The 21,398-nt window shown below is 44.2% G+C and overlaps 1 protein-coding gene and 1 pseudogene across 1 annotated transcript; both read right to left on the reverse strand.

Moving 5' to 3' along the window:
- Window positions 1–1,964: 1,964 nt before the first annotated feature.
- MRPL45 (mitochondrial ribosomal protein L45) lies at window positions 1,965–21,307 on the reverse strand. Its single transcript, XM_006074328.4, has 8 exons — window positions 21,150–21,307; window positions 20,078–20,255; window positions 19,563–19,680; window positions 15,955–16,053; window positions 4,451–4,499; window positions 3,399–3,548; window positions 2,861–3,034; window positions 1,965–2,450 (listed from the first exon to the last, which is right to left on the reverse strand). Exons 1-8 carry the CDS (start codon window positions 21,213–21,215, stop codon window positions 2,364–2,366), a joined length of 921 nt encoding a protein of 306 aa, XP_006074390.2. The 5' UTR covers window positions 21,216–21,307; the 3' UTR covers window positions 1,965–2,363.
- LOC102408508 lies at window positions 9,045–13,129 on the reverse strand (annotated as a pseudogene).
- Window positions 21,308–21,398: the final 91 nt, after the last annotated feature.

Raw genomic sequence — 21,398 nt, forward strand, 5'->3', positions numbered from 1 at the left:
TTAAAGTGTGTTCTTGCTCTGGGCTGAAGTCTCAGCCTCGCAGCTTCTGTGTGTGTGTATACTCAGTTGTATCCGACTCTTCATGACCCCGTGAACTGTAGAACAACAGGTCCTCTGTCCATGGTATTTTCCAGGCAAGAATACTGGAGTGGGTTTCCATTTCCTACTTGAGAATCTTCCTGAGCCAGGGATCAAACCCGCATCTCTTGTGTCTCCTGCATTGGCAAGAATTCTCTTCCCTTGAGCCACCTGGGAAGCCCTCATAGCTTCTGAACCAATGGAAATTCTGCACCTCAAAACAATCCCACTGAGAATGGACTAGCTGGGAACAGAAAAGTCGTCCCTGTAATCATGGCTGTGAAATAAGCCATGGGGAAAAAATAAAGAATGCTTTCTTGACCATTGTAGTTGTTTCTAGCTTATTTGTTATGGTAAATTTATTTTTTCAACATTTCTAAACATTAATAGTAGACAGGTAAGGAAAAGTCCAAGGTAGCCACACTGCAGCCTTAGAGACTAAGGGGCGGTCTGGCTAATTCTCAGCCAGTGTCCAGCTACATGGCTAGCACTGCAGATGGTCTCTGCCCAGCCCTTCGAGCCAATCCTGTACATCTGGGCCATCCGCTCAGCTGGATTTGACCCCAAAGGGAAATGAAAACTGCACTTATCCTCTGGCTCCCTGGTGGCAGCTATTGCTTAGCTGCTATTTAGGATTATCTACAGACCCCTGAGACAGCTCTAGGGGAGTGAGGTGAAATAAGCTTATTTGAAAGCTTTAAATATTTTCATAGAAATCAAAATGCTGTTTGGTCATTAAGTGTGCTTTCTCTGCTCCCTGTCCCACCCAGGACTGCCTCTCCCTTACTCCACACAGCCACCACCCCCCCCACAGCTGTGGATCCTACTGAAAGCACTTCCCTTCTCATTTTGCCTTAATCTGGGGCTCAGGCAAATAGGATATGACCAAACCTCACTTGGGCAGCAATGCTGGAAACTGATGTACATTTTTAAGCCAAAAGGGTTGAGACTAAGTAGCATGATGAGAGTGGCTGCTTTGGATTAACCCGCTAGTGCTGCCTCTCCCCTAAGCATACACATCTCGTTTCTGTGGTCTGCACTTGGCAGCTGTTATTAAAACCTTAGTTCTCCCTAGTGAGGCCTGGTCTGTTTGCTGCTTTGCTGAGATGGTAGCTTTACAGAGAGGAGTCAGGTTGTTCTCAACCTGATTCATTTCTTTGGACTCTACTCTCAAGGTCAGAACAGATTAATCCTTAGCCAAGTGATAAACTCCTTAAAAGAAAACTCTAGACTTAAAAAACAGAAATATGAGAAATAAGGTTCTAATTTTTAAGGGGAAACCTCATGGGCTGATCAGTGTAACAGTGCTATAAGCCAAGCTTGCTGCTGGGACAGTGACTTCCCTGTCACACCTCAGATGACCCAGGACATAAGCATGTGAAGTCCTACATCCTCCTCCAGCTGGAGCTAAGGCACAAGTAGGGGCTGGGCTGTTTCCCTCTCCACAGGTTCATATCCTGGAATCTTTGCCTCCAAATTTGGGCTGCAAAAATAGTCACTATCTCCAAAAGGTGCTAGAAATCAGGGAACCAAGTCTTACTGATGAATTTCCCAAATGTATCCACACTTCCATGGCCCCTGCCTCTACCAATGCCTCCTGGGATTACATCAGGATACAGTCGATAATTAAGAACAAAATCTAAAAGCTGAGGACTAAATGATTTCTTTGGATTTACATTCATTTGTGAAATACAGATACTGATTTAGTGAATCAGTGTATGAGAAGAGACCCTCTTAAATGACATCACTTTTATAAACACTAATTATTTTTCTCAAGTCTGGATTTCCTATAAGTCACATCAGTCATAGTTAACTTCCATGTCTACCATCTGAAGACTTGTCCACTTCCAGCCTGAACCAGGAGAAATGTAGAGAACCCACCACAATTTGTCTAATACTTGATAAGTGTTTTATTTCCAACTCTGATCCCTGCCCTGTAATTAGAAAGTCCTGCCAGTTTGCTCCTGACAGTTCTTGCTATGGGCAAGCTGGTATCATGTTCTCTGAAACATACCATCTTTCATCTGGAGTTAGAAACTAGATTTAAGATGGAAAAAAAGAAGCAGAGCCATTGTGCATAGAACCAACCCACCAGGGCCCAACCAGCAGCAGTTGTTATTGAGGATAAGACTGCTTAAAAGTCCCAAGCAGGGTAAGAGAGAACAAAGGCAGTTCTTTCTACAGCGTGAAGAAAGACAGGTGACTTCACAGCTTCCGGACACCCAGACTTCACAGGTTCCAGCTGCTTCATCACCCATGCTTCACCCCAAGAGTCATTCTTGCCGTCACGCTAGCTGAGGCTTATGGGCCTCTCTTTGCAGCTCTTCATACTCTTCCCCAGGTTTCAGCTGGGGCCCAGGGATCATCACCGTCTAAAAGAGCAGGAAGCTGAGTTATCTATTATCCAAGTCCACGGTTTACCCAAGAGATTCAGGCCTGCCTCCAGGCCCATCCCCAAAGAATTCCTCTTCCTGGGGCTGCATGACCCTCCCTCTCCACTAGGAGGTGCCCAACAGGAGTGGCTGAGGATGCCACGTCTTAAACCAGGTGGCCCTAGTGGTAAAGAACCCGTCCACCAATACAGGAGACGTAAGATGCGGGGGGTTCAATTCCTGGGTGGGAAAAATCCCCTGGAGGAGGACATGGCAACCCACTACAGTATTCTTCCCAGGATAATCCCATGGACAGAGGATCCTGGTGGGCTACAGTACATGGGGTTGCAAAGAGCTGGACATCAGACTCAAGCAACTTAGCACACCTTAAACCGTGTGAGCTGCTTTACCTTAAGGATGGGCTGCTTAGGGGGTGCCCATGGGGGAATGATCTTGCCATGCATTCTCCAGCTGCCATAGGGATTCGCCAGGTGCTTTTCAAAGACAACATACTCTAGGACATCCCTGGGCACATCTTCCTGTCCATACATCAACCGGCCAAACCGGTCATAGATGGCCAGAGTCTGCAAAGATGAAAGCACATCAAGTTGGTTAGTCCTCAGAGTTGTTTAATTCTGAATCCAGACTAACTGATCAACCACTGACACTTTACTCTTAGAGGGTTTTTGACTGGGTGGGGAGGGCGGTCAGGGTGGAGGGAGTGGAAGGAGGTAGGAGGGATCCCAGGAAGGGGAGGGGGTAATATCCCCACACCTGTGTTCACAGCTAACATACAGCAGTGGGAAGGGTGAAGTGACAAGCCAAGAAAGACCATGGCGAGCCTTTCCTTAGAGCTCACAGTCCTGGTAGCTATACCCAGGACTCAGAGGTAGGTGCTCAACCTGAGAGTAAAGAAAAGCTGGGAGGAAAGCAGACTGGTGCCTCTACCTGCCGGGTGTGCATGCGGACGGTGACCTGGCCATACGCGTTGCTCTGGGTCACCAGACTCGAACAGCGAACCTGCACCACCTGGGGTGGCTCTAAAGATTCTACGAAGCTCCAGCGGACAGTCTTATATTTGAGGTCCCAGACCATGTCCTGAGGGCAGAGAAGAGTTCAACTGGATTCCTGCCCGCACCCCCCGCCCCCTTAGGGAAATGGGTGCTTATTTCCATGCTTCCTCTTCCTGCAATGCCACCGTCAACATGCAACGTTTCCCATCAAATGCGCTCTGGTGCTTATTTTCTCTCACTTTTCTAAATTTTGCTTAAGCTATTGCTTCAGCTCACCTTACAACAACTCTCTTTTCATTTCTAAATCATGACTCAAGAGCCAATTACCACCTGGAGGACCCTTCTCCAAATCAATGAAGACCTCATTCCAAACTGCCAGCTGACCTCATATGTTACCCCCACACACACTTTCATAATCTGCTCTCTACTGCATGCATTTCTGTTGGCTGCACATTTGTTTTTCTCCTCTTACCTTTCGGCAGTTTTTATAGGAATTTTATAGACTTTTATAAAGGCTAATAACCTGCTTAGACTAGGATAGCTATACTTGTGCCTGGGGAGATGAGGCAGAACTGGGAGCAACTGAAATTCTTATTCTTGAACTTCTAACTAAACCACAAAGTCCTCATTGTCAGGAGTCTCCCAGAGTACCTAGCACCCTGGTTACCACACAGTGTAAGCCTCAAGCACACTGGTTAAGTCCTTTATTGTAGCCCAGGCATGTGCAGGGCTGGCCTAATGTGACCATCCCCTCCCCTCAGGATCTGTAGTCTCAGTACTGCTTGCTCAGGGACCTCCTCTATCTGCAACTGCACGGCCTTTACCAGACTCCATATCAAGTCACTACCATGCAGCCAAACATAATGAACTTCGGCCTTTTGCCTTAAACTTCCTGTACTCTCAAAACTGATCCTTAAGAAAGCTGAGGTGCTATCTAGAATCTGTCTACTCAGGCATCCCACAATTCTAAGGAAGATGAAAACCTACCGGAAAACAGTTTTCGGTTACCAAGGTATGAAGTCGGTCATGGTCTGAGCTAAAAAGGAAAGAAATTTGTATCACTGAGTACTGCTTTTATGATACTCTATATGAAAGTTGAAAATGGCCCTGAAAATGGAAAACCATTCCCTTCATTTTTACAAATATTTTCTGCACACCTACTATAAGCCAGGTAATATACTAAGTCCTAGAAATACAAAGATGAAGAATAACATGATTTCTCAGAAAACCATGAGCTCTAAAAGCAGTGCAAAGCTGTGTTTGAATCTCAGGAGCAGAAAGAAATTTCTCTGAAATTACTAGATATCCTTGAGATGGGTAAGAGACCCTCACTGGGACATGGGGACTGATTTCTGTTCTAAGCTGGAACAAGATTCAGCACAAACAACAATCAAAAGCTCAACTTATCTCCTCTTACCATGGATACATCATCAATACCAACTGCTTAGTCTTATTTCTTACACTTTCATCCTTGAACCCAGCCAAGAGATAACCAGTATGGCTGAGTCCCTTCACTGTTCATCTGACACTACAACACTGTTAAACAGCTATGGAAAGAAAGTGAAGTCGCTCAGTCGTGTCTGACTCTTTGCGACCCCCATGGATTGTAGCCTACCAGGCTTCTCCGTCCATGGGATTTTACAGGCAAGAGTACTGGAGCGGGTTGCCATTTCCTTCTCCAGTGGATCTTCCTGACCCAGGGATCCAACCCAGGTCTCCTGCATTGCAGGCAGATGCTTTTACTGTCTGAGCCACCAAGGAAGTCAACGGCTTCCATTAAATGGCTATACTCCAATACAAAATAAAAAGCTTAAGGTTTAGAAAAAGTAAAAGATAACGACTTGTCATTTCTGGTCCTTTCCACACAAACTGTCCCTCCATCCCATCTTTGTGGCCGCCAGAGTGACCAAGTTATGCTGATTCTATTCAGGAAGAAAATGAGACAACAAACCCAAGCTCCTGTAGATGTAAGATTTTAGGAGGGTTCCTAACTGAAGTAGGCTTCAAGTAAACCTAAGACCACAGATTAGTTTCTTTCAGATACACATTCATGACTTTCTCCTGCAATTTATTTTTTTTGTTGCCTTTTTTCTTTTTTTTTTCTATCTTCTGCAATTTAACACTTCCTGAGTGGTTAAAGTCTTGCTCTTTGAAAAACTGTGTCTATAATGCCAGAGTGGGTGATAGGTTAGTTCTGTTTCACTTCCACTTCTATTCCAAATAAAAAAGACTCTGAGTCATTTCCCCTCACTGTAGCTCTAGACTAGACTAGACCAAGTTGTGGTGACAGATGCCACAGCCACCACACCTGGCACCTCCGAATGAATTCTTCCTCATCACTATCTTGGCCTAGAAATCTTCAGTAGAAATAAACTCCCCCTTTTATGAGCTGACTCAGTATTTTGTAATAGAACTTATCCTATAAGTAAGTTTGCAATAAAATTTACCCTCCCACTGTAAACATCCAGAAAGGTTGGACAGAATATAATAAACACAGACACACACACATTTTTAAATCTCTAGCCTAGTACACGAGAAAGGAAGTTAAGTCCATAGGTGCCAAAGAGGAAGAGGGAATTAAAAGTAGAATGAAAGAACATAACCTGATACCAGAACCAGGTAAGAGATGATTTAGGGATCCAGAAATTGGATCTGATGGCTAGAGCTTGACTTTTCCTAAAACCCAGGATGTTGGAAGGACAGGGAGTTGGAATTGAAATCCCTGTATAAAGCTGTGACCCTCAAAAGAGTCTGGCAGCTGCAGGAAAAGGAAACTAGAAAAACAGCCCACCAACCTAGAGACAAAGCTTCCCTCTGTCTAGACCTCTGAGCAGGGGTAAAAAAATCTAAAAAACAAACAACAGCAACCAAAAAACCCCATGAAAACTGAAAAATTAAAGCCCTAAGTACACATTATACTCAGATGTAGACACAAAATTTACAGTATCTCTATGATGCAAAAATTCCTAAACTAAGAAATTAACATAAAAACTAACACCTTGCCAATGCTATCCCTAGAGGATCTGGCAGAAACACACAGAGAAAACCTCTCTGGGAGCATATTCATAACTTAGGTTGTCTGCAATTCCCTCAGAACAAACACACTCCATCATCAACACTACAAAACAGACCTGGAATCAATCTAGCAAAATCAACAGACACAGACATCAAGCAAAACGACAGACCAGGAAGCACTAGGGGTGGGTCCCTTCATTGAAATAACTGATAAATAAGAAAAGCAAAATCTCAGAACTCTGGATACTTATAACAACCAGGGGAGTGCCTGATGAAGGGAGAAGCCAATGAGCCTGGATTTAAGAACATGTACAAACCACCTGCCCTCCCCTTTCCCTCAGCCCTGCCATGACTGTGGGAGTGGTCTGTGTTCTGGAGTGGGTGGCTGGTACTTGGGCAGGCAGCAGGGACCTTCCCCTCCAAAATTTGAGTTTGCACATTCTGGTCAATCTGCTGGATGGCAGAGAGACCAGCACAAACCATGCCACGGTTTCAGCCCTGCTGGCTGCAGCAGCTTTTCCCATCAACAGATATAAAGGGATAAAGGGAAAAGAACACCTATTTTGTTTTTATTCAGTCAGACAATTTAGGAAATCTTTGCCAGGTCACTGGCCGACTGCAGAGATAATGGAACGGAAACTTCACTGACTACTACCCGCAACAAAGAATACACACTTAGCAGTATTAGTTTGGCAAAGTCACAAATGGATGGCAGCGGCACTAATCAACAAAGTCAGCAATTTCTGAGGAGCAGAGCAATCTGATTTTCAGAGTTACCACATAATGATACTCAGAATGTCCAACTCTCAACAAAAAGTTACAGAGTATACAAAGAAACATGAAACTATGGCCCACTTACAGGAAAAAATTTTTGACAGAAGCCATCCCTGAGGAAGCCCAGACATTAGAATTATTAGCCAAAGACATTAAATCAACTGTCCTACATGCTCATTGAGATAAAGGCAACCAGGCGAAAAGAACTAAAGGAAATTCTAAAACAATCTACGAAGTAAGTACATCGGTAAAGAGATAAAAATTATGAAAATGAACCAAACAAATTCTAGAACTGCAAAATACAGTGAAAGAAATTAAAAATTCACTATGGGGGTTAGGGACTTCCCTGGCAGTACAGTGGTTAAGATTTCACCTTCCAGAGCAGGGGGTGCAGGTTCAATTCCTGGTTGGGGAGCTAAGATCCCACATATCTCCTGGCCAAAAAGCCAACACATTAAAAAAAAAAAAAAGCAAGCAATAAGGTAACAAATTCAATAAAGACTTAAAAAAAATTCACTACAGGGGCTGAACAGCAGATCTGAGTAGGAAGAAACACGGGATCAGTTACCTCGAGGATAAAACTATTGAAAGCATCCAATCTAAGGAGCAAGTGAAAGTTGCTCAGTTGTTTCCCTCTCTTTGCGTCCCCATGGACTCTACAGTCCATGGAATTCTCTAGGTCAGAATACTGGAGTGGGTAGTCTTTCCCTTCTCCAGGGGATCTTCCCAACCCAGGGATCGAACCCAGGTCTCCTGCATTGCAGGCAGATTCTTTACCAGCTGAGCCCCATAACTTGCAGATAAAACTATTGAAAGTATCTAATCTAAGGAGCAAAAAGAAGAAAACAATGAAGAAAAATGAGTAGAGCCTGAGGTACCTGCAGGACACTGTGAAGTGAATGAACACACATATCAGGAGTCCTAGAAGGAAAAGAAAGGAGGCAAAAAAAAAAACATTTGAAGAAATAAGGGCTGAAGGAGCTTCCCTAAGGGTCCAGTGGTTAAAAGAGTCTGTGCTTCCACTGCAGGGGGCACAGGTTCAATCCCTGGCCGGGGAAGTTCCCGCATAATGCATAGTGTAGCCAAAAAAAGAAAGAATAGAAAGAATGGCTGAAAACATTTCAAATCTGGTAAAAGAAATGAATGTTCATATCCAAGAAACTCCACAAACTCCAAGCAGAATGAACTCAAAGAAATCCACACTGAGACACAGTACAGCGCAAGTGTCAAAACCAGGAGACAAAATCTTAAAAGCAAAAGAAGAGAAGTAATTTGTCACATACCAGGGACCTTAAAAAGGTTACAGTTGGTTTCTTATCAGAAACTATGGAGGCCAAAAGGCAGTGGGATGATATATTTAAAGGCCTAAAAGAAAATCTGTCAACTAAGAATTTTATAGATAGAAACACTATCTTTTAAAAATGAAGGAGAGGGCTTCCTTGGTGGCTCAGTGGTTAATGCACTTCCATTTCATGGGACATGGGTTAAATCGCTGGTCAGGGAAGTTCCACATGCCATGAGGTATGGCAAAAGAAAAAAAAAAGAGAAAGAAAAAAGAATGAAGGAGAATTGTAGATATTTTCAGATAAACAAAAATTGGGAGGGTTTATTACCAGGAGATCTGTCCTATTAGATATACTCAAGGAGTTTTTCAGACCTAAATGGAAGGACACTGGACAGTAACTTAAAGCAATAAGAAGAAACAATCAGCACTGGTACAGGTTACTATATAGGTAAACATAAAGGCCAGTATTCCTGTCCTTCTGATCTGTAATTCCTCATTTTTTTCCTATTTGATTTAAAAGGCACATGCATAAAACATCGGTTACAAATCTATGTTATGGGCACATAGTGTATAAACATATAATCAGCGGCAGTAACAATGCAAAGGGGAAGGAGCAGACTGCTTGTACACTATTGAAACTTTGATATTATCCAAACTAGATGGTTAAAATACTAATTCTAATCCCCAAAGTAACCATTAAGAATATAAGTTTTAAAAAAATCTATAGAAAACGAAAGAAGAGAATCAGAAAGCTATATCACTGGGACTTCCCTAGTGGTCCAGTGGTTAAGAATCCGCCTGCCAATTCAGGGAACACCGGTTCAATCCCTGGTTCCAGAAGATCCCACATGCCTGGGACCAATGAACCTTGTGTGCCACGACTGAGCCCATTCTCTATAGCCCTCAAGCCCCAGGTGCTGAAGCCGGCGTGCCTAGTGCCTTCGCTCTGCAACAGAAGACACCACTGCAACGAGAGGCTCATGCACCTAAACAAAGAGTAGCCCTGGCTGGGTGCAACTAGAGAAAGTCCGAGCACAGCGACAAAAGATCCAGCACACACAGCCAAAATAAACAAATAAATACATAGGTGATATTATTAAAAAAAAAAAAAAATGAAGTCAGATGCTTACATTACAGCATACGCAAAATTAACTCAAAAGGGATCAAAGACCAAAATGTGAGAACCAAATCTATAAAACTCTTCGAAGAAAACATTAGGGAAAAATTCCATGACACTGAATTTGGCAATGATTTGTAGATTTGACAGTAAAAATTCAGACAACAAAAGAAAACACATGGAACTTGGACTTAACAAAAATTAAAACGTTCTTATTTCAAAGTACACTACCAAGAAAGGAAAAACCCATGAAATGGGAGAAAATATTTATAAAGCATATATCTGACATGGGATTACTATTCAGAACACATAAAGAGCTCCTGCAACCCAATAACAAAATAGCAACCCAACTGTGGCCACTGCTGAGTGGTCCAAATTGCTTCACACATTGAGTCAAGACTTGAACAGCATCATCTTTTAAGATTTTAAATAGCTCAGCTGGAATTCCATCACCTCCATTAGCTTTGTTTGAAGTAATGCTTCCTAAGGCCCACTTGACTTCACATTCCAGGATATCTGGCTCTACCTGAGTGACCACACTATCATGGTTATCTCGATCATTAACTTTTTTTTTTTTTTTTTTTTAGCTTTTCTCCTTTTTTAATCAATGACCACCTTATCCAGCTTTGGAAATCTGGACAAAGAGGAGGCTGAGAAGAGGCCTGGTTCAGTGTCTGAGGGTCTCTGAGTGAGTCTGCGTCAGCAGGTCGGCACCAGGTGGGCCTGTCCATGGGTTGGGCACAGCAGTTTCCTGAGTAAGAGCCTGCCCCACCCTCAGGGCAGCACCCCAGTCCAAAAAAACAAGAATCAAGGCCCTCCAAGCTTCAGCTGTTTCCAAGGCCCTCAGGACAGTCAATAAATACCTTAGATTCTGAGTCAGGCCTGGGAGGAGGAAGTATGCAAAGGGCAGGATGGGCTGCCCAGGGATCCCAGTGATTCCCAGGTACTCTCCTGCCCTTTCCTGACAAGGAAGTAAATAGACCTCCAACTCAGGAACAGGGGTGTTGGAGCAGAGGAACCCTCCCCTGGGAGTTAGTAATTAAGTCTCATGTTAAAAACAAACCAGACCCAGCCCCTACCAGTATCTACAAAATCCTACAGGATTGGATAAAGGGCTAGCCTGCCTGGGGGTACACAGTACCCAGCCCTGCAGGTTCCTGGAGAAGGTCTCATGTCTGTTCTGCAGCTCCCGGGCCTCCCTCCTCCTTTGTGGGTGACTCCAAGAAAATTGGGGTGATTGATGGTGGCTTCTTCATCAAGTATGGGGAGGCTGGGACCCCCACCACCAGGAAGTGGTTCTTCTTCTGAAACAGTCTCCACAGGCCCCGGTGGTTGCCACACACATCCAGGTCCCAGATTCGGAGACACTTGGCAAGCTGAGTCCAGGTTGTGAAGTCATCGTCCTTCTCCATCCGGATAAAGGCCATGTAGGTGTGGCCCTCTGTGTCTGGCAGGAAAGAGTCTTCACAAGGGTTCTTGCTGTGGTCCAGAACCTCCGCTTCGCTGAGAAGCCTGTGAACTTCTACTTCATAAGCGTCCTTCTTCAGACCGTCCACGTTCCTGAGCTGGACACCTGGAACCATGCTGAACTTGTGCTTCTTGAAGTAGGCCTCATGGAAGTAGCCATTCATGTTGAGGCCAACGATGCCGAAGTGGTAGGATCGGGACACGTCAGGGATAATGCACTCTTGGCCTCGCGTTGTTCTGGCATCTGCATAAACATGTCCCAGTCCCAGAGCTTTTCTGGTGTGGGCCACTTGGGCTCAAATTCTTCCTTGTACAAGGACTTCCTGAGTGCCCAGCCCAGCCCAGGCATGGTCTCCACACGGCACAGCACTGCTGGGTCCTCCGCCGTGTGTTCATAGCCCTGGTCATTCCAGGCAGAGATACAGTACAAGCTGTCGTCCTCCTCCAGCAGGCGGACGGATTGGCTCAGGTAACTGAAAAGATCCACAGCAATATCCAGGTCCTCTCCCAGAACCACAGCAAACTTGGCTTCCGGAAACAGGTTGAAAGGGGCAGTGAGGCTGGCCTTGTAGTGCTAAGACACATGGGCGTTCTTGATGCTGATGGGAGTGTGCTGGATGCCCCTCAGACCAAACAGCACCACCACCTCCATCGGCTCCTCACAGTAGCCATCGATGAAAACTGTTATCTGGGAAGACACCCCCTGGGCTGAGAGTAGAGAGCGCAGCATCCTGTACAGGAAATTGGGCCAGTTCCCCGCAATGACAGCCACAGGGACATCGAGGACCTTGTTGTCTGGGAGTGGGTCAGGGCTGAACTCGATGGGTGTGGGGTCCTTGCAGCTGCACACGCCCCCGTAGCCCTCAACTTTGCTGCAGTAGCGGTGGCGACGGTTCAGCTCTGTGTCTGCCCAGTGGCACTCTGCCTCTTCAGCTGAGCTCAGCGGCACATCTGTTTTCAGCAGAACTGGATCCCCCCAGGAGGAGAGGGCAGGTGGCTTAGAATGCTTCTCTGCGAGCACAGGACCTCCTCTTCGTCCCACGAAGGCCCAGGTGACCCTCCAGCCCAGGGCAGGGCCAGCCTGGCTGCCTAGGCTCCGCAGCAGAACCCTGGCGGTGTCCTTGAGGTGGAAGGAGCCCTCGTCCCTGACGGTGCAGATGAGCACTCGGCCAGCTGCCTCCATGTGGAGGAACAGCACCACGCCTCATCCTCATGACGTGAACAGGTGTCAGACACTCGCTTTGCCATCACATGGCCCGTGGCCTGGTTGAGGACGATGACTTGGACGCCCCGGCCCTGCTTCTGGGCCTCATCCTCCAGCACCGTGGTGCCGTCCACTGCCACATACACTTTGCTGCGGCTTGAGTATACCTCCACATCCAGGACATGTCGGGGACCACTGCCTCTGCGCTGTGGAGGCTCCAGTCAGCCCAGGGCCTCATCATAGTCTTGTTCTGGCTCCAGGTCTTCACTGGCCTCGCTGATAGCTCGTTGTGTGTCCAGGATCAACTTGATGTTGACGATGACGGTCACCAGTAGGAAAAGCACGGCTCCTGACAGAACCTCCACAGGGCCCGCTGGTTGGTCAGTTTATACGTCCAGGTAAGATACCAGCTCCGCTTCTTTTGCGCCCCAAAGGGCTTGATGAGGGGGCTGGGCTTCCAGTTGTCCATGTCGTATGGGGGGGGGGAGTCACCACTGTCCTGGCCAACCCATGCCTGCAGCAGTATCTCAAGGAGCCCGGGCCCCGTTCAAGCCCCACTCGGGCCCGCACAGCTCGGCCCAGAGCACCACAGCCTCCACCTCCTCTATGCCACTCACGGCCCCGCCCCCGATCATTAACTTTTTAAAATATAGTTCTTCTATTATTGCCACCTGTCCTTAATCTCTTCTGCATCTGTTAGGTCTCTATGATTCCTATTCTTTATTGTGCCCATACTTGCATGAAATGTCCCCTTGATATCTCCAAATTCTTGAAGAGATCTCTCGTCTTACCCATTCTGTTGCTTTCCTCTCTTTGCATTGTTCATTTAAAAAGGCCTTCTTATCTCCTTGCTATTCTCTTTAACTCTGTATTCAGTTGGGTATATCTTTCCCTTCCTTGCTTGCCTTTCACTCCTCTTCTTTCCTCAGCTATTTGTAATGCCTCCTCAGACAACAACTTTGCCTTCTTGAATTTCTTTTTCTTGGGGATGGTCTTGATCACCGCCTCCTGTACAATGTTATGAATCTCCGCCCATAGTTCTTCAGGCACTGTGTCTACCAGATCTAATCCTTTGACTCTATTTGTCACCTCCACTCTATAATTCATAAGGGATCGATTTAGGTCATACCTGAGTGACCTAGTTGTTTTCCCTACTTTCTTCAATTTAAGCCTGAATTTTGCAATATGGAGCTCATTATCTGAGCCACAGTCAGCTCCAGATCTTGTTTTTGCTGACTGTATTGAGCTCCTCCATCTTCAGCTACAAAGAATATAGTCAATCTGATTTCAGTATTGCAAAGCTAGTGGAGGTGATGGAATTCCAGCTGAGCTATTTCAAATCCTAAAAGATGATGCTGTTCAAGCACTGCACTCAATATGTCAGCAATTTGGAAAACTCAGCAGTGGCCACAGGTCTGGCAAAGATCAGTTTCCATTCCAATCCCAAAGAAGGGCAATGCCAAAGAATGTTCAAGCTATCAAACAATTGTGCTCATTTCACATGCTAGTAAGGTTATGCTCAAAGTCTTCAAGCTAGGCTTCAGCAATATGTGAACTGAGAACTTACAGATGTACAAGCTGGGTTTAGAAAAAGCAGAGGAAACAGATCAAATTGCCAGAATTTGCTGTTTTATAGAGAGAGCAAGGGAATTCCAGAAAAACATCTACTTCTCCTTGATTGACAAAGCTAAAGCCTTTGACTGTGTGGATCCCAACAAACTGGAAAATTCTCAGAGGTGGGAATAGCAAACCACCTTACCTGTCTCCTGAGAAACCTGCATGCAGGTCAAGAAGAAACAACCTGGACATGAAAATAACTGACTGGTTCAAAACTAGAAAAGGAATACAGTAAGTCCATTCTGAAGGAGATCAGCCCTGGGTGTTCTTTGGAGGGGATGATGCTAAAGCTGAAGGTCCAGTACTTTGGCCACCTCATGCGAAGACTTGACTCATTGGAAAAGACTCTGATGCTGGGAGGGATTGGGGGCAGGAGGAAAAGGGGACAACAGAGGATGAGATGGCTAGATGGCATCACTGACTCGATGGACATGAGTCTGAATGAACTCCGGGAGTTGGTGATGGACAGGGAGGCCTGGCATGCTGTGACTCATGGGGTCAGACACGACTGAGTGACTGAACTGAACTGAAGGCTGTATATTGCCACCTTGCTTATTTATGTACTTCTATGCAGAGTACTGGAGAAGGCAATGGCAACCCACTCCAGTACTCTTGCCTGGGAAATCCCATGGACAGAAGAGCCTGGTAGGCTGCAGTCCATGGGGTCGCTAAGAATCGGACACAACTGAGTGACTTCACTTTCACTTTTCACTTTCATGCATTGGAGAAGGAAATGGCAACCCACTCGTGTTCTTGCCTGGAGAATCCCAGGGGCGGCGGAGCTTGGTGGGCTGCCGTCTATGGGGTCACACAGAGTCAGACACGACTGAAGCGACTTAGCAGCAGCAGCAGCAGCATGCAGAGTACATCATGTGAAATGCTGGGCTGGATGAATCACAAGCTGGAATCAAGACTGCTGGGAGAAATATCAACAACCTCAGATATGCAAATGATACCACTCTAATGGCCTAAAGTGAAGAGGAACTAAAGAGCCTCTTGATGAGGATGAAAGAGGAGAGTGAAAAAGCTGACTTAAAACTCAACATCCAAAAAACAAAGATCATGGCATCCAGTCCCATAGCTTCATGGCAAACAGAAGGGGAAAAAGTGGAAACAGTGACAGATTTTACTTTCTTGGGCTCCAAAATCACTGCAGACAGTGACTGTAGCCATGAAATTAAAAGATGTTTGCTCCTTGGAAGGAAAGTTATGACAAATCTAGACAGCGTATTAAAAAGCAGAGACATCACTTTTCTGACAAAGGTATGTGGAGTCAAAGCTATGGTTTCTCCAGTAGTCAGGCATGGATGTGAGAGTTGGACCATAAAGAAGGGTGAGTGCTGAAGAATTGATGCTTTCAAATTGTGATGCTGGAAAGGACTCTTGAGAGTCCCCTAGACTGCAATGTAAGGACACCAAAGCTGTCAATTCTACAGAAAATCAACCTTGAGTAATCAGAGACTGGAAGGTCTGATCAATCAGACATTGGAAGGTCTGATGCTGAAGCTCCAATATGTTGGCCACCTGATGATAAGAGCCAACTCATTGGAAAGGACCTGATACTGGGAAGATTGAAGGCAAAAGGAGAAGAGGACAACAGAGGATGAGAAGGTTAGATAGCATTATTGACTCAATGGACATGAATCTGACCAAACTTCGAGAGATAGTATAACACACGGAAGCCTGGCGGGCTAGAGTCCATGGGTTGCAAAGGGTTGGACACGATTTAGTGACTAAAAGACACATAGAAAGGATGAGGATGAGTTAGGGATCAGGTGGGGTGAAAACAGCTGCCACTAAGTAGAGTCCTAACACCTGCCAGTGGAGCTGAGCCAGACCAAATGGTGAAAATTCCCAGACGCAGTGAGAGAAGTCAAGGATAGATCCAGGCTCCAATTATTTCCCAAAGAGGAAGGTCTCTCACTCTAGAATTCTCACCTGAAGGAAAAAAAACACACCTAGGATAATAGCTGCTGAGAACATAATGGGTATAAGACAGGGCGTTCACATACTTGTTTAGACACAGGTGAGCTTCAATGAAGATATCCTGGGCTTTTTCAGGGAAGTCCTTTACTTTAAAATTAGGATCACTTTCTTTTATCCTCCGGATTCTGTAAAATTAAGCATGAGAATCATTTTAAAGAAGATGTCATTCAATTTCCATAACTTAATAGCTTACTTTACCTCCATTAATGTCTGTCCATTTATTCAGTAATTTTTTTTTTTCAGTAATTATTTTTTGAATGTGCCAAGCCCTATAAATTCAGCCTTCTAACTTAATTCTAAAGAAAAACCAAAGCTTCTCATAGTGAATTTCTGGAATTTTGACATCAAAGAAAATATCCTATAAGCACTAAGGAAGAAAAAACAGGTTTCATACAGAGGTTCAAGAGTCAGAAAGACATCAGGCTTCTAACTAGCAACATCAGAAGTTAGAAAGATTAGAAAGACAATGGAGGAGTATTTTTGATGGAGAAAAAAATGACTCCCAGTCCAGAATTCTATATCTGGGCAAATTATTTTTTTTGGCCACACTGCACAGCATGACAGGTTCTTAGTTCTCCAACCAGGGATTGAACTTGTGCCCCCTGAGGGGAAGCGTGAAGTCTTAACAACTAGACCACCAGGGAAGCCTATGGGCAAATTATAAATGAAGTGGGAGACTAAAAGAAAGACTTTTTCTTAGCCTTGCAACATTTCATTTATTTACCTTCCACTCTTTCTAAGGAAGCTGCGAGGAAATGTGTACCACCAAAATAACTGAATGTACCATGAAGGAGAAAGACATAAAATCCAGGAAACAGGGAATATATATAAGAGCAAGGCAAATGGATTAGCAGGATGATGATAAAAGTAAATCCCACAATGTACAGTGAGCCTGAAGAGAGACCAATCTAGACTGAAAAAGGTAAGAAGGCTCCAGAAGGGCTTTCTTCTTTATGATGAGGCTGATAAAATAATGTTTTCTACACAGTAAGAGAAAATTAACACAACCAGGGGTTCTATAAGGAAATGAGGAAAAAAAGACACTTAATGCCAGGAAAATAAAAAACTATTATGCAGGAAAGGAAATGTAATAATAATGTACTGCATGACTCAGCTGTCAACAGCATTTTCATAGTTATAATAATGTAAACAGGGAATTCTGATCTAATCAGTGTTACCAAAAATGTATTAAGAGGATGAGGGACACCATAACCCAGAGGAATTTATCCCAGGAATGCAGGGTTGGCTTAACACTAAAAAATCAATTAATGTAATATACCATATCAATACAATAAAGGACAAATATCACATTATCATGTCAATGATCAGAGAAAAAGCATTTGACAAAATCAACTCCTTTACACTCTTTTCACCTCAAAGCCTTGTTTTGTTTCCCTGGAATGCTATTTCTCACCACATTTCTCTACTCAGCTAACTCCAAGCAACCCTTTAGAGCCCAGCTTTAAATGTCATTTTCTTAGAGAAGCCTACTCTGAACTCCCAGACGGGGAAAGTTATCTTTCCCCGTCCTGTGTTTCCATAGCACTCATACTTTATTCTATCTGTAATTATGTGTGTACAATCAGTAACTGGTCTCCTCCCCTAGACAATAAGTGTTGTGTTCATCAACATCATGAACTCTTCCATCAAAGAGTTCGCAAGCCAGGAGAGAAATACATGAGAGGAGATCATCAGAATACAGTTACCGGAGATAGTAAAAATAAGCATACAGTTATAATTATAACAAAGGCAACTCCAAAAAAAGTCAGGGAAGGCTTAAAAGCAGACACAGAAATTAAAAGCAGACCTAGAGATTATCATACTTAACAAAGTAAGTCAGAAAGAGAAAAACAAATACCATACAATATCACATACGTGGAGGCTAAAATACAACACAGGGATGTCCAGTAGTTAAGACCCTGAGTTTCCACTGCAGGAAGTGCAAGTTTGATCCCTCTGGTCGGTATACTAAGATCCCATATGCTAAGTGGTGCAGCCAAAAAAAGAGGCAGAAAGAAACATATCTATAAAACACAAACATAATCAAAGCTATGGTTTTTCCAGTAGTCACATATGGATGTGACAGGTGGACCATAAAGAAGGTTGAACACTGAAGAATTGGTGCTTTTGTTTGTGGACAAGACTCTTGAGAATCCCCTGGACAGCAAGTAAATCAACCCTGAAAATTCACTGGAAGGACTGATGCTGAAGCTGAAACTCCAATACTTTGGCCACCTGATGCGAAGAGCTGACTCACTGGAAAAGACCCTGCTGCTCAAAAAGATTGAGAGCAGGAAAAGGGGGTGATAGAGGATGAGATGGTTGGATGGCATCTCTGACCCAATGGACATGAGCAAACTCCGGGAGATAGTGAAGGACCTGGAAGCCTGGTGTCTTGCAGTTCATGGGGACACAAAAAATTGGACACAACTTAGCAGTTGAACAACAACAAAGAAACAAAGAGAACAGACTTGTGGTTGCCAAGGGGGAAGGGAGAGGAGAGGGAAGAACTGGGGGTATATTATTAAAAAAAAGCAGGGCTTTCTTGGTGGTCCAGTGGTTAAGAATCCACCTTGCAATGCAAGGGACACCAGTTTAATTCCTGACTGGGAAGATCCAACATGTTGAGGGCAACTAGGCCCCTGTGCCACAGCTACGGTGCTATGGAGCCCAGCAGCCGTAACTATTGGGCCCACATACAGCAACTACTGAAGCCCACATGTAGTGTGGGGTGTAGGGCCGTGCTCCACAACAAGAGAAGCCATTACAGCCAAAAATAAATAAATATTTTAAAAAACAAAAACAGCAGACACAATGCCTGAGGAAAAAAGAAATTTTTCAGACAAAGGAAAGGATGTGCAAAGAGATTCAGCACAACAATTGTCAAGGAACTAGCAATTACTTTAGAAATGTTAAAGTTTAGGATGAGAAAAATGAAATAGACAATGGTGGAGAGAAAGGTAAGAGGCAAATTATTTTTAAAAAAGCCCTGAATACCACTGAAGAAATCTATATTTTATTCTTCAGATAATAAGAAGCCACAAGGAGTCTGAGGCAGAGGTGTTGATATGATAAGATCTGTATTTAGAGGAATGTTGTAGCCACATGAAGAATTGACACTAACTCAATACACTTATGCATAGAAATCTATATATGGCCTCAAAGAGCCTATACTTTAGATATAGTTAGAGCCAGAGTGACAGATACTGAAAATCTCTTTAAAAAGACAGTTTTGGCTTCTGCTCCTTAACTAAAGCGCAGTTAGCTCCCTAGAACAGGTCTGTCTTCCTAGGCCTTTTTGGTTTTTCTTACTCTCTTAAAATCTCAGGTATTTCTCTTATAAATATGCTCTCTCTTATTACTACTTTAAATTGTTAAATATGTGATCAAAAAAGTGTTCTACAAACTTCAATGTCAACTTCCTAAATGATGTGACAAAAACGACAAGTCAAGGCTGAGATGCTAAGATTCAGAATGCCCATACTATTATACGTTAAGTCTATTACAGGGAAAGAATATACTGTCAAGTTATCAAAGGAGTTATACACAATTAATCCAAGATGGCCTCTCTGGATTAAGCAGCAACAAGAAATTTTTATTCTAATATTAACTCCCAGCTGTCTCAGATACCTACGACAATTGTGACGCCACTTTCTTCTTCAATCGCTCAGTCCTCTGTGCCAGTCCTTCCTTAGAAAGAGATGACACTCGGGCATCACCCTCAGGAGGAACATAGGCATCAAAGATACTAGCTGTAAAGAGAGAAGGAGAAAACTAAGAAAGCATTGCAAGATTGAGAAAAAGTCATCTTGAGGTCATAAAAAATTGGGAGGGCTCCTGGATACAAAATAGACTATGAACAGACTTTTCCATGCAGAAGAAATCATGCAGCATTAGAAAAAGTAGAGTAAGATAATCTTAGTCTTCAAAAGAGTCTTAACTTCTTCTTGTACAAAAGGGAGAAACTTTACCCTGGTCTTCTAGGAATATTGTGAAAACAAGATCAAAGATGACCTCATGAAACATAATGTATACAAATTATTGAAGCTGAACTGATTTGGGGATTAATTAAATGCTATCATTCACAGTCCAAATCATTCCACTTTTCAAGAAGACCTTTGACAGAAGGGGACTGGGTTAGGGCTTTACCTGTACAGGCCAGATGTATGGGACGTTCCAAACTTTCTTGAGGAATCACCAGTCCTGCTTTCCGGGCATATTCTATGAACTGTTTTTCTGTTTTGTATTTGGGTTGATAAGTAGGGGGTGTGAAACGTTTTTTAGTTCTCACTGGAACTACTGCTGTGGACTGAGTCATCAGGATTGGCTGGAGGATAGCAGAAAAAGGTTAGGTAACCTGGGAAAAAATCTTATACAAACTGTAAGCAAAGATAGAAAGGGCACATCCAAAGAATGACTTAGGAAAAATTATAAAGCCACACATCACGGGGAAATGCTTCTATCTTAACAATTACAGCTGTCTCTTACTAAAAGCCAGTAAGCAACTTTTCCCAATACTAATACCACTCAACCTTTACTAAAGGCTTTATTTTAGTACTTTTCATACTACAGGGCTATGCCAACTCAAGAATGCAGAGTTGATGAAAGTTGATGAAAGCAAGGTTGATCAGACTGATGAAAGAACGCTCAGTCTATGGGGAACTTAAACACCAACCCAGTACTCTCTTTTCTTCTGCTCTACCTTAACTCAGAAATCTCTACATTTACTCAGATTACATTGTGCTCATTCTATTGGGAGCCTCAACGTAAACTTTACTTTGTCGTTCTAGCTTCCAGTTAACCAATAAGCTCCTTTAAGGGCCAGATCTCTCGCTGACCATGAAGTTTGTTCAGGCAGGAACGATTCTCCCTCCTTTACAGCTACTGATCAATTTAGAACATTTATAAAAAATCAACGGGAAGCGAGACCACCTTCCAAACCATTACTTCTTTCCCATTTAACACCCGTACGCCAGTGAGACCCAGGGCAAACCGGAGAAACTTAATCCCCGAGAACTTGCCCGCCCTGATAGCCCTACCAAGGTTCTCCCCACTCAGCCACATAGCTGTACAATAACTGTGTCTCGCCTACCTCAACTGCTCCCTTCTTAGGCACGATCTGTATCGCCCAAGTTCACCAAGGACAACCGTAAAATGAGTGTTTCCCTCTACTCTGTCCTCCTCCAGCCCCGAGACTTCCAGCCACCCCATCCCTACCCACCTGCCGAGACCACCATCCTACAGCCCTGGATAAGCAAGACAAACTCCGCGGCATGGGGGCTGCCATTTTGCTCACGCAAAGGCAGCTGGGAAGGAAACAGAAAAGAGCCGGAGGCTGGAAAGAAGGCGCATAGGGCGGAGCTAGCTCGGGCGTGGAATTTTCCAGGGCACGCGCCCTCCGCCAGTGTGAAAGGCGCGAACGCGCACGTACGCGTTCGGGAGGGAGCGAGGGTGGAGTCGGGCTGCTCTT

The sequence above is a fragment of the Bubalus bubalis genome, chromosome 3 (genome assembly GCF_019923935.1).
Source record: "Bubalus bubalis isolate 160015118507 breed Murrah chromosome 3, NDDB_SH_1, whole genome shotgun sequence".
Classification (NCBI taxonomy): domain Eukaryota; kingdom Metazoa; phylum Chordata; class Mammalia; order Artiodactyla; family Bovidae; genus Bubalus; species Bubalus bubalis.

Coding starts and splice junctions, on each gene's coding strand:
- MRPL45 (XM_006074328.4), bottom strand. CDS start 21,215: ATGGCAGCCCCCATGCCGCGGAGTTTGTCTTGCTTATCCAGGGCTGTA. Junction 3,549..4,450: donor TAACCGAAAACTGTTTTCCG/GTAGGTTTTCAT, acceptor CTCTGCCCTCAG/GACATGGTCTGGGACCTCAA. Junction 3,035..3,398: donor TCCGCATGCACACCCGGCAG/GTAGAGGCACCA, acceptor TCATCTTTGCAG/ACTCTGGCCATCTATGACCG.